General features: G+C 40.0%; 1 protein-coding gene across 3 annotated transcripts in view; it reads right to left on the bottom strand.

Annotated features, from left to right (window-relative positions):
* Positions 1-13,947, bottom strand: part of Cldn10 (claudin 10) — a 102,909-nt gene that overhangs the window by 6,794 nt on the left and 82,168 nt on the right. For all 3 annotated transcript variants that reach the window (XM_027938932.2, XM_027938931.2, XM_027938933.2), the window contains 2 exons: positions 7,784-7,945; positions 7,615-7,696 (listed from right to left, as the gene is read on the bottom strand). In XM_027938932.2, the coding sequence (XP_027794733.1) occupies positions 7,615-7,696; positions 7,784-7,945 (244 nt within the window). The remainder of the gene's footprint in view (positions 1-7,614; positions 7,697-7,783; positions 7,946-13,947) is intronic.

Below are 13,947 nucleotides of genomic sequence, written 5' to 3'. Positions count from 1 at the left end.
TTGAGACAGTTTTGCTAAACTAGCTGGCCTTAAACTTGTAATCTTCCTCAATCACCTTGAACTGCTGGTATTACAGGTATCTGCCAGTGTGCCTGGCTCTGTTTTTTTGGTTTTGGTTTTCGTAAGATAAGCATGTCACAAAGATTTTATTTGAAAATTGTTCAAGGGTAAATTCAAAAGAACATATGTGTGTGTGTGTATGTATAAATAAATAAATAAAAATATATATATATATATATATATATATATATATATATATATATAGAGAGAGAGAGAGAGAGAGAGAGAGAGAGAGAGAGAGAGAAGCTGTAAATGGATAGCATGCCTTTATTTTTATTTGTTTATTTATTTATTTTTAATGTGCTAAGGATTGAACCCAGTGCCTCACACATGCAAGGCAAACACTCTACCACTGAGCCACAACCCCAGCCCCAGAAGAACATATTTAGGTAATAAAGAATGATGAAATGAATTTATAAATAGATGCAAAACCAATCTTTTTTTTTATTCTTCCTATCTAACTGAAATTTTGTATCCTTTGACTAACATTTCTGCAATATGCCATTTTCTTGAATCCTGTTGGTGCTCAGAAGCAGGGGGTTATCTCTGTTATTCAGAGGAATCAACTGCACCTTCCCACAATCAGAAAATAGCCAGGGCCAGGATCAGGCTCCAGAACCTCACTCTTTTTTTCTCCTCCTTTTTTGTGGTAGTAGGGATTGAACTCAGGGGTGCTGGACCACTGAGCTACATCCCCAGCCCTTTTTATTTTGAGACAGGGTCTGGCTTTGAACTTGTGACCCTCCTGCCTCAGCCTCCAGATGGCTGTGATAATAGGAGTGCAACATCACACTTGGCTCCAGAACCTCACTCTTGACCTCTTCAGAGCCACCTGCCTCTGTCAAGGTGCCTCAAATGATCAGTGAGTTATCTTCACAGGAGTTCTAAGTCTTGCCAATTATTTGTGGAAATTTAAAAAACATCCAGAGTATGACTAAATATAATGTTAGCTAAAGTAAATTATAATTTAAAAGGAGCGTTTTATGTCCCCAAATTTACATAGTGCAGTTCAAAAACAAATATATTACTTAGCAATATCAATGCCATTGATCTTCTCCATTACTGAGGATAACTGGGGGTTAACCTGGCTTGATCTTAAGTGAGAAATGATTTGCTGAGTCATAATACTCACAGAAGGCACGATAACATGTTTATAAGCAAACTCTAAAGTCGGCAGAGAGAGTGTACTTTAGGATAAGAAATCCTAAAACAGCAAATACTGTCCTGAGATTCTTCAGGATAGAGCCATATGGCTAAGCTTAGCCAAGAATCTATGAGGATGTGGGCATGTGCGTCTTTGTACCTAAGTAAACATATGAAGATGGACTTGTGCAAATACGGATTAGGTCATTCAAAAGTGCATCTCACATTGTATTCAGAATACTCAGTAGCCTACTTGAAAACATTTTAGAACAGAACCAAATTTGGAGGACGACTCATAGAGGACAAGAGGGGTCACATAAGGAGTCTCAAGAATACCTAGTTGATGGTTTCTAATTGTTAATTCTCTCACGCTCAATACTATGACACTGGTGACCAGAAATTAAGAAACAAAATTACAAAGGACTTTAAAAAAATGGTTTTATGCCAGGTCCCTTTCAAACTTTCATTCTACTTGAGAGCCAAGTGTCATGAAATTATCATCAGATGACTAAGTCTCCAACATTACATCCAGTTCTCTATAGTTAATCTTTGTAAACTGTGTATGATAAGGTATTGCTGTATCAATATACTCTGCATAAAAGAGCTAAATTTTTTTGGAGTGTTTACTATGTACTAGGTATGATTCTATCAGTTGAAATTTACTATTTCATTTAATTCTCACAACCTCTTATTCTACAGATGTGGGGCACAGAGCACAGAAAGCACAGATAACTTGTTCAGTGTTACACAGCTAATAAGTGGCAGAGCATGGGTTTACCTCCAGGCACCTTGGATCTGGGTCATTACTCTTAAACAATGTGCTATGCTACACCTCCTCCCTATTCCCTTAACTATATCTCCACAAGCATGTTGCTCCCAGTTCAGGAGAGATGCTACACAGGGTCCCACATCACCACCAACTTGCCACCTTGCTGTACATGTCGTGTGGCCTGGACTAGCTGGGAGAGATTCAAAGTTAGCAGCACAGGGTCTGCACTTCCAGATGCTCCTGGTCTGGCTTGAGAGTCAGGCCAATAAATAAGCAGGTGGTAATACCCAGATGGATTATGATGAAAGCACAAGGAGTCAGGAAGCACCCAGAAGCGGCACCTCACCCAGAAGGCCAGTCCTGAAGGATTCCTGGAGGGTAGCTGGCATGGGAAGCGGGTAAGAGCTAAACTGCCAGAGAGCAGAACAAACCGATAGGAATAGTTGCTCCACACACTGGTCAGTAAGAACAAAATAGTCACCAGACACCTGGTATCCAAGCAGAATCTTTAAGGCCTGTTAGCATCCCAAATGCATCAGAGGAATTCTTGTGATCGGAGATGGCCAATGCTACTTCTGAACAAAGTGACAAAATAACACCTTCTTAATATTTAACAGTTACATCTGCCTTGTCCTTAATACTTGGCATTCATACGGAATCTCCTATCTAAGAACCCAAGAGCTCTTTACCAACATTAGCTCATTCTCCAAATAGCCTCATGAGTACTGTAATCTTAAGCAAACATTCATAAGGTAATAAATAATAAGAAGATAGAAGGAAGAAGTTAAATAATCTTGGCAAGGTTGGCTGGTGTGATTGGTATTCTTCTCAACTTCACCCAGGAATATCTGTGTAAGTAGGCAGCAGCTATTTTTTTCTTTTTTTGGTGCTAGGAATTGAGCACAGGCCTGGTGCATGCTAAGCATGTGCTCTACCACTGAGCCACACTCCCCACCTGGAAGTCATACATTTCTATTATCTATTAAACAACCACAATGGTGAAAGATTTTTATCTAAGTGAAGCTTAAATCCTATAGAAATCAAATATGCCAGGAATGAAGCGTGTTCCGTGGTTTTGAAAAGACAGAACACAGAGAAGAGAGGTTAAGAACTAAACACGAGACCACCTGGGTCAAAATATTAGGGATGAATCTCATGTACAGAGAGAATAAATCTAAGATCATGAGGTTGCTTCTTCAAGTACGCGACTGGTTAGGTGCTCTAACTTGGCTTGATTAGAAAAGCGGTCTCTTTACGTCAATCAATTCTTGCTTGGAACAGTTTATTGAAGAAAACAAAGCTAGATGTGCAGGAGTTAGTGGTCTGGACAGCTGAGTGGCAAAGGGGAATAATGTGATCACCCTGGAATGCAAGCCCTGCGGGGGCACCTCGCATCACAGCCTGCAGGAGGGCAGGGTTTTGTTTTGTTTTTAGATTTGGTGGGTTTTGTTTTAATAAAAAGGAAGAAGTTGGCTTGAAACAGCCTAAAGGGGAAAATAGAGAAATAGTTTTCAAGACTCTACAGATGCCCATGCTGGAACCATCCGAGAAAACATGACCATAATGTAAAGAAAGGAAGCAACACAAAACAGGAGGAATGGGCACACAGCAGAGCAAGACTGCGATTCTGTCAAATGTTACGTGGAAAAAAAAATCTTCACAGATCCACAGTGGGAAAGGGAGGTTTTCGAATAAACAGCCATTGAACACACAGCACATAGCGCCACTGCCAAAATCTGTACTCCAACTCTGCACCAAAAGCCACTCGTGTTTTTCTTATCAACAAAGCTCCTACTGAGTTCCTTGCACACGGTGAGAAACTTGTTGATTAGCTCATTGTGTTTTTTGTAACTTAGGCCACCGAGGTGTGCTTCATACAGGAGTGTCCTGGAAATCTGCAGAGAAGATCCAATCAACACACTGTAGAAGTCTTAGGAATATTAAAAAATCGACGGCAGCAGCAAGACGACAACCACACTGGGAGATCTGAACTGTCTTCCAGCACATTAGAGGATTTGGGTGTCAGAAAGTAATTCAGATTAGAACCTGTGGCGAATGGCATCTTTCAGTGAGCCACCCAAGGACCCAGACGCTCAGGCTCATGCTGGGCACACCTTCCTGGGCTGGAGGGGGAGATGGCACTGGGTGGCAGCTGGGTTTTGTTAAGATGAATGTGTGATGATAATGGAAGAGGAGAGTGCACCTGCCTCTCTGCTCCCTCCTCTCAGAGCTTGCCTTCCTCAGACTGCTAAGATAACAGAAAGGACTGGCTCCAGTAACTCACTTCTAGGCACTGGGCCAGGGGGAGAAGATGGAATTGAAAGAAATGTTTTCTGACCCCAAGGAACTTACTTAATTCATATTCTGGTCAAGTAAGACATCAAAAAAATAGTAAGAACATTCCTACAGCTGCATCTTCCAAACCCCAGCTCACCGGGTTGGCCCAGCCATGAGTTTCAATGCCTCCATGTATTCCTCTCTTAAGTTCATGAACAAATGCAACCAGACACACTGGTTCTTAAATTCTACCAAATGCCACCTAAGGAAGTGCTGTCCCCTATAATGCACTGAATCAAAATCTTGCTTTAAAAAAGATATTTCAAGTCCTATGAAACAAATAGCCAATTGTAGTTTGTTGATCTAAATTTCTATTATCCTTTCCTCTATGAAAAGGTGACAATAAAAGAAAGCCAGATGACAACATGTCAATTAATTTGTTAGTTTTCTTTATAAAAGCCTGTTTATTTAAATGAGGTCTTTGAGCTGGACACAGTGTCATATCTATAATCCCAGCAGCTTGGGAGGCCAAGGCAAGAGGATCCCAAATTCAAGGCCAGCCTTAGCAACTCAGTAAGGCCCAGGCTCAGAATTTAAAAAAACAGAACTGGGGGTAGAGCTCAGTGGTAGAGCACCCCCTGAGTTCAAACCCCAGAACTGCTTAATAAATAAATATTTTTTAATTCCTGTGGGTGTCATTTATCATTTGTATGCTTTTCTACTATCATGATAATTAGAATTTGATCATGTTTACAAATCTCAGACCCTGATAATCCCTTGATCCAACTAGAATTTAGATTATGGAAGGCCTTTAGGTCACAGTTTCCAGGACCCAACCTATTCTCAGTACACAGGCTCTTTACAACGTCTGTATTCTCCATAAGATACTGATGTGAAGGGTTCTTTGTAAATATCAACAGTTTGAAAGCAGTGCCAGTTTTTGTTTTGGTTTGGTTTTTTGAGATGCCTGGGCTGGCCTAGAATTCCTAAGCTCAAGCACTTCTCCCACCTCAGCCTCCCGAGTAGCTGGGACCGCAGACTCACACCATTGTGCCGGACTACAGTGCCATTCTCCTGAGGTCTAGCTCTTGTACTTTTAATTATATGGAGTAAGTTGGCAAACTGTATATGGCACAGAATCTAAAATCCTTAATTCATTAAACTAAGAATCTTAACGGATAGCTAATACAACTAGAGCTAAAAAAGGGTATGTGGTCTGTGACAAACCTGTACACATACACACTTGACCCTTGCAGCAACTCTATGAAAGGGATGATGCTATCATCTCTATTTTACAGATGAGAACAAATGCAGAGAGAATAAGCCAAGAAAGACAAATGCATGCTGAGGGGCTAACTGTGGCAATGGGATAGTTCAATGTAGCACTAAGAACTTGGAAACCAGCAAAATCTCTCATGGTACATAATTACTGAACTGTATTTAATCAAAATCAAACAGGAGACTAAGCAATTCCAAGGACACCAAACTGCAGTAGGCAACTGAGCATACCGAAAGCACAGGAAACATACACGAAGACAGGTTTCAGTTTTTGTGCATACACGGATTAGCCTAGACCTTTTAAGGAGGGTCATATGAACTTTTGGGGTGGGGTACTAGGGCACTTGAACTCAGAGACAGTTGGCCACTGAGCCACATACCCAGCTATATTTTGTATTTTATGTAGAGACAGGATCTCACTGAGTTGCTTAGCACCTTGCTTTTGCTAAGGCTGGCTTTGAACTCGCAATCCTCCTACCTCTGCCTCTGGAGCCTCTGGGATTACAGGTGCCTGGCTCATATGATTTTTAAGATACAGAAAAAGACATCCTTAAAAAAAAAAAAAAGAAAAAGACATCCTTAATAATTATCAGAAAACAAAAACAGTGACCTCAAAAATATAATCCAGAAAACTTAGGTAATGTGTTTGATAAAATAAACCATGAGAAATATGATTTTGTAGTGCATTTGTATCAAACCCTGAAGGAAAATGTATCATTTAAAGGATACTTCATTTAAATATCATTAAAATATTTCTGATCTTCATTAGTATAGTTTCAGATATCATCTCAGTGTGTCATGTGTTTTTGTTCCCATTTAGTAAAATTTCTAAATGAAAACTAACTTAACGTGCAAAAGAGACTCACTGATTAAAACTATGTGTGGCATACTATCACCAAAAATTATGAAGTGGAAGATTGTTGTAAATCACACATTTTATAGCAAGTATTTTAGAGTTTGACTGTCTGGTTTGAATCATGGTTCAATCAGTTTACTAGTTTAGTTCAAGTTCCCTTAATCACCTTACTTGACCTCTTCCCTCAAGTTCAAAAAAGGGAGTCCCAAGAAGACCTATGTTATAAGGATGTGATAAAAATAACATAGTAGTATTTGCAATGCCCTGCTTGCACATAGTAGGGGCTTGATGTGATAGCTATTTTTTTCATTGTATTTCACAATTTGTGCATTTCCTATTTGTAACTTAATCACACTAAAAACAAAATTAGTAAAGTTAGAAGATTTCTAAGTCCACTAGAAAAAAGTAATGTCCACTTGGTCAGTTATTTCCATAATTTACTTTTTAAAAATGTTATAACGTTTGATCTGAAAGCTGTGCGATAATTACCAGTCTGGTTGATCGCAATACACACAGAGACGCATGCAGCTTTTGGCAGGTGATCTGAGCATACTCTCATGTATGACAAAAGATTTGATCTAAGATTATTTCTGATTTGGTATGTCTGGGGTTTTCCCAATCCAAAGAAATACACCTAAAGAAACCATAAAAAGCAACAGCCCAAAGCTTAAGGACAACAACAAACAAACCGAGCTCTTAATGCCAAAGCACTCATCTGCAACTGAGATCAGCCACTCTCATCCGTACCACGCTGCTGGAGCAAGTTTTTTTAAAAACTGTGCATCATGCAGTTTCCTCATAAAGGTAGATGTGGTGGAGCTTGTCCAGGCAGAGCACACTGACCAGGCCTGGAGACTAGCACCTGGAAAATACTATTTTGGACAAACAAAAATCCAGACAAGCTTTTGATTTCCCATTCTCACACCTCATCACTCTTTCCTCCCCGTCTCTCATCTCTCTTGCATCTGACTTGAATCTGATGATGTACAGTAGATAAAGTCCATCATTCTCAACTCTATACCTTGAGCTCTTTAGAGACAGCCACTATGTAATGAAGTAGTCAAATACATCTTTTGTCAACGGGGCACATAAATTGAACCATGTCATCAAATACCATTTACCAGTACGTTCCATTTTCGAGTGCCGTATAGGAAATTCAGGTCTCTTAACTTAGGACATTAAATTTATATAACTTCCTGCAACTAGAAATATACAGACCAAGAACACTTACTTTTGCTCCACATAGTGAGGATCAAAGAATTCCGTTGTGATTTTGTTTGCATACAGGGAACAGCCAGTCATTGAGCACAGCCCTAAAACGCATCAGAGGGAAGCCCTGTGGTTAGTGTCATCTCATTAACATCATGAAGTACCTTGTTTGGAAGAAAGTTACTCTTTACCTGACAGGATGAATACAATCCCAGCCAAACAAGCAATTTTAGCTTTGGCTTTATCTGAGCCTCCGACTTTGGTACACTTCATTCCAAAGAGTGCAAATATGGAACCAAAAAAGCCCAGGCTGACAGCAGCAATCATAAGTCCTCTACATGCCTGGATATAACCTGCAATTAGAGTAGGTCATTCACGTTAATATTGAACATGTGGCTGTCGGGGGAAAATCCTCATTTTACATTGTCATTCTGGATGATTGTTCTGTTGTCCAAAGGGAGAAAAAAAAAAACTCAAGACAAGACAAGCAAGGAAAGAGATGTCGCCTACCTCTATCAAAACTCTCTAACCCCTTTGCATGTCAACCTTTTAAATAGATACTTTTATGGTTTTGACAGATAAAATTATAGAATTTATAATTAGGTAGCAAGACATTCCAAAGGGTCAAACCTTCCAATATCAGTGAAAGCTTATAAATGAGACTAACCAGAATACCTTCAAAAACCATGAGGAGTCTAAATCAAGAAGTATTCTAGTGACATATTTCTTATCAAGGCACATAAAGTTGGGCTTTAAAAAGCATTGTTTGAGAGAAGAGTAATTTACAATTATTAAATGAACTGTTTACATGTAAATGGATGCCTTTAAAGTACCCTGAAAATGTATTCTGTTAGTTTGCTGGATCAGCTCTCCTGCACATTCGTTTTCTTATTTCACATATTTTTATTTGCACAGCCAGGGTGATGGCAAATTTCAGCATGGCTTTTGTCCAGGTTCTAACACATTTTAAATTAATATGACTTAAACTTTCACCACTCAAGTCATTTTCATTTCAGTCTTAAATGGTGCCATATTTCAATCTGAAATAACGAGACTAGCTTGTATTAAATGTAAGTAAATATTTGCTAAGCAAATGAGCACACGCATCAGGTTTATGTTGGAAATTAAACTTTCTAATTGGAAAAAGCTCTTAAGATAAACAAGTCATTTACAACTTTGCATTCAGGTAAAGTTGACAATAATACTGAGATCATTATAATCATAAATTCAGGGAAGTGCTGATGGCTACAGTCCCATGTTTCTTTGGAAAAGAATGAAAATTAAAGTTAGAATCCTATTCCTAGGATCCACTTTGAAGAGCAAATAGGAGCTTCTCTACCTACTTAACAGGAACACAATTGCAGGCTACAATGACAATGACTTCTATTTTATAGTGTGAACTACTTCTATACAGAAGAAATATTCACTGATGCTGAGCCTATCAAAAAAAGCAAAAGAAACTTATTTTTAGCAAAACGGGATAATGGAGGATTCTTTTGATAGCAATAATCATGCTCAGGGCTCTCTGGGTCTCTGCTGCCAAATACTCAGCTAGCTCTATTTTAAACTTTGACCTGGTGAGCAGGCTGAAGGAAGGCAGAGAAAAGAGGCCTGCCAGTCCTGAGCAGGAGTAAAGAGAGTCTGCCAGGATAACCCAAAGTGGCTCATCATTTACACAAAACTACTGGCATAGTGTAGTTTATAATTTTTGAGAAATTCACTTAATCTATGGTTTTGAGTTGTTCGGGATAACTCTAAATGTAATCATCAAATGGAAGAATAGAGGGATTATGCACACATGCATGTACACACACACACACACACACACACACAGAGTAGTCCTCCACTTATTGCTGTGGGGTATGTTCCAAAACCCCCAGTGGATGACTAAGGTACTACTGAACCCTGTCTATACTGCTTTTTCCTATATACGACAGAGTTTAGTTTATAAATTAGACACAAGAGATTAATAATAACTAAAAATAGAAAATTATAATAATTTACTATAATAGTTCTTTAAAACTCATTATTTCTGGAATTTTCCATTTAATATTTTTGGACCATGGTTGGCCTTGGGTAACTGAAACTGAGGAAAGCAAAACCATGGATTGGTGGGGAGACCACTGTGTGTGTGTGTGTGTGTGTAAAGAGAGATATACACACACATATGTATACATTCCTGGAAAACTTTATCATATACCATAATTTGCATTTACTTTAGTTACAGGCTTTATTAAAAAGGCAGATGGTCTGGAATTTACCAAAGGGTTAAGTTTTACAATCTGGTCATTCAGAACAAGGAATGCATTTTCCCAGATGGTAAACAGCGGTTAAGAGTCCCAGGCCAACTCAGTCAACCCTTAACATGACAGGGAAAATAAAAGTAGGCTTTTCACTTTATGCAGTCTGTCATTCTGAGCTCTCCCATTTCAGACCTGCTCTGGTCTCTTGGCACAAGCATGAGAAGAGAGATGGACCAAGCAGATTCTGGATGGCCAACCCGTCTTTTGCACCAGCTGGAACCCTGCTGTCAAGCCAAGGCACCTCTCTGTGCATGACCACAGTGGCAATAACTTGCTTGTGTTCTGCATAGACAACAGAAGGCCCCTCACAAGGACAACTGTTAGCCAGATTTTCTGAAATGGGGAATCAAGAGCAGGGGATAAACTGCACCTATCAGCTGCAAAAGAAATCAGGTTGTTGGTGAGCCTGAGATTCTTAAAACGCCCATGACTTGGATCTTCCAACAAATTTTCAGAGTTTATCTTTTGCAAGGCACACAGACCTCTACAACCTAGCTTTTTAATAGTTCCTGAAGGCAAAACTTATAAGTAACACCATCAAGTGAAGTGGTAGTAAAAACCTGGACAAGGAGGCCATTATTTTTGACAGGTCTAATTTACTGACACCGTTAATAGCTAATTAACACATTAAAGTGCTGAGGCATGAACATATTTACTTAGGAGTTTTCTGAAGTATAATTTATAGTTAGTTCTTCTGGGAGAATGAGCAAACATTCCCACCAGCAAAATAAATGGCAAACAACCTGGCTGAAATTATTCTCAGCTGAGGTTCAAGTGGTGCTTTGAAAGAAAAATGGATTAGCAATGAGCAGAAATCACTAACTCATTCAACCTTGAAATTTTCAAATTGCAACTTTACACTAGTGAATTCTGCTGCTGGAGGAAATCTTTAAGCTGTCCCTTAAAAGTAAAATGTTGTCCAAATGACATCTTCCTTATTTTCAATTGCAAACCAGCAGAAATGAAAACATCCACTTGGTGGAGGCAATTCACTAGTAGCATCTTTGTTAGTATTCAAGGGGGAAAAAACACTTTTTGTTTTTTTTGTACTAAGACTTGAACCCAGGGGTACTAAACCTTTCAATCACATCCTCAGCCCTTTTTTATATTTTATTTAGAGACAGGGTCTTACTGAGTTGCTAAGTGCCTTGCTAAGTTGCTGAGGCTGGCTTTGAACTCACAATCCTCCTGCCTCAGCCTCCGAACCACTGGGATTATAAGTGTGTGCCACGATGCCCAGTGGAAAAACATACTTATTATACTAGTAGCTTTGCAAATCTTTTGAAAGACGAATGAATGGCGGAAGACAGTAACTTTGAACTTCAGGTCCGGTGCTTCTATTTACCTGTGGAATGTCTTTGATTATACTACTAATCTCTCTGTTTTCTCATCTGTAAATAGGGATAGCAGTGTTCACTACAAAGGATGAATAATAGGAGCAAAGTGTCTGACGAGTAGCGAGAAATTCATCAGTCATCCCTTCCATAATACCAAGATCGATTCTAAGCAGAAATGAGAACTGGATGCTTAACATGGCATAACATTCAATCTAGACATTTAGCTTCACTAGGCCTCATTTTCCTTATACGCAAAACTGGAGCAGTTATGATACCTCCTGAGGGTGGGAAATCAGAGCTTTGACCTCAGATAGGAAATTCAGATAATGATCCCATCATCTGCCCAAGAGGCTTGTTCTTCCGTCTAGCACAGGAAGAGGGAGAGACACAAGCTTTCTCTCTTCCTTCTTAGATTCTCTTTTCCACCAAAAGTTCATGCCTGGTTTAAGGAGCAGACTGGGCTTCTCAGTCCTGTGGCCACTGTAGCCCAAATTTGGTGTCTTTCTCCTGCCACTTCAAAGGCAATGTCAGGACCAGCATCCAACAGATGTGCCTGTCCTCAGAGTACAAGGCAGCAAGTTCACAAGCAGAGGGCCCCTGCTCTGGAAAGTCCTACTTCCAGGTGGGGGAAATCAACCCCCTGCATGTGAAAATGTAACTTAATCCTCCTGGGAGATACAGAAAAGCACAATTATCATTTTGCAGTAGGAAATGCCCACTTAAGCCACAGAAGGCAGGGTCAAGGAAGAGATAAATGTGATCTTGTTAAAAATTTCTAAGTTCTGTTAGTTAGGACATCAAACAGTAAAAAGATAAGCAATGGGAGTGGGGATGTGGCTCAGCGGTAGAGCCCTTGCCTAGAATGCACAAGACCCTGGGTTCAATCCCCAGAACTGCAAAAAAGAAAAGAAAAGAAAAAAAAAAAAAAAGACAAGCAATCGTCTGAGGTTGCAACATGCATATGGAATCAAGGAGTGACAAATCACCTCAATCAAGAAGAAACAACAAAACCAAGGTGTAAGATCTGAGCAGGTAATTCAGAGAGAAAGAGAAAAACAATACATGATAAGATGGTCAAAATCACTGGGAATTGGGGAAATACTAATTAAAATGATAGGGCGATCAGAGCTGTCACTCATAACACTGGAGGAAAAAGTCAATGGTGAGAATGTGGAGAAGCAGCTCTTCTCTCTCATTAGTGGAAGGAGATTTGGCAGAATAAACTGAATATCAAAATGCATGGCCTACTGCTTGGCAACACCCCTGCTCAGTGGGATAATCTACAGAAATGCATATGCACACAAAGAGGTGAAGATAAAGAATTTCAGTAAAGTTGGAAAGGGTCCAAGGTCCACAATGGACAAATGGTTAAATAAATCAGTTTACCCAGACTAATGAATACTATGCAGCAGTTAAAAAGTGTCATTTCCATCTTGGGAAGATATATTATAAATTTTAAAACACTGCAGAACATATCATTTACTCTTTTAAAGTCATTTTGTACTCACATGAGCACACAGGAAAGTCATTTGCAGGTCAGGTGGCATATGAGTATCACTCATCTGCTCCACTCCCAACCACCTCTAGGACCTGATGATAAGGCACTATGCCCTCCCTCCTCCTCACCACCCCACCTGCCCCAAATCAGGGAACCACTGCTCCTCACATAGACATATAAGGGAAAACTCTACCATTCTGCAGTTAATAATCTTCAATGCATTTTGCTTCTCTCTGTCTCTCCATTGTTCCCCAACTGTCCCATACAAGGAAGCATACCTCTTTGGTCTGCTATCTTGGACCACAATAGAATTACAAATAGAAGAATGCTCCTAGGACAGTAACTGTCAATCCTACGGTTGCCTGCATAAACCACAGAAACAAGAGCCCGCCTGTTCATCTACCTGGATGTGTGCTCTGCAAAGCACAGGAAATTCAACAGCAATGCTAGGGCATAAACAGTGTTCCGGCTACTTATTTTACACAACAGGACAGACCCGGTGCCACCCTTCTAAAACCAGACACGTATTCTCTTATACCAGGTTCCATCAAATACTGGGTTGAGCAACAGTTTGCTTTTCATTGCAAGCACTGTCTCAGGGGAATCGAATCTTCTTTTATTTACCCAGCTATGCAAATAAAAACTGCAAGCATGGTAATAAAGGAAAAAGCCTCAAATCTGGAAATAACACAAATGACAGTTTCTGCCAGGAGCCATGAAGTCACTTGCTGCAAAACCCTGGAAGAAAGGAGTCCGAACTTGAGCATTGTATCAGCGAGACATCAACTGCTCTCTGGAGGCTAAACAGAAAAGGTTTTCTGTGTCGATCTACCTGTGTGGGTACAATGCAATACAGTACACAGCCTGGTTACCCAAACCAACGTGGGCGAACGTTCGCTCTGAGAAAACGCAAGGAAGATCGCGACGCACACACGGAGGCTGGGATGCGGCACTTGGTTCCCAGCACTGCCCACCCTCTCCTGGCGCTTCATCGGGGCATAGGCACGGGCTATTTATCTTCCCAGAACTTGGAAGTGTTAAGGCCTATGCAGAGAAGTTTGTAGAAGCGACTTTAAGGGAAACAAGAAGAACCTGCAATATGTTCCTTTTTCCCCCACCGTGCTTACTTTTAAGAGAACCAACGAAACAGCCAAAGGGGGCTCTGGTCAGGCATTCTCGCCTTTTAGTGATACCATTTTAATCAGAAGCCAGCTTTT

Source organism: Marmota flaviventris, chromosome 4 (assembly GCF_047511675.1).
Source record: "Marmota flaviventris isolate mMarFla1 chromosome 4, mMarFla1.hap1, whole genome shotgun sequence".
NCBI lineage: Eukaryota > Metazoa > Chordata > Mammalia > Rodentia > Sciuridae > Marmota > Marmota flaviventris.
Note: the sequence above shows the minus strand (reverse complement) of the source record. Positions and strands in the feature narration are given on the sequence as shown.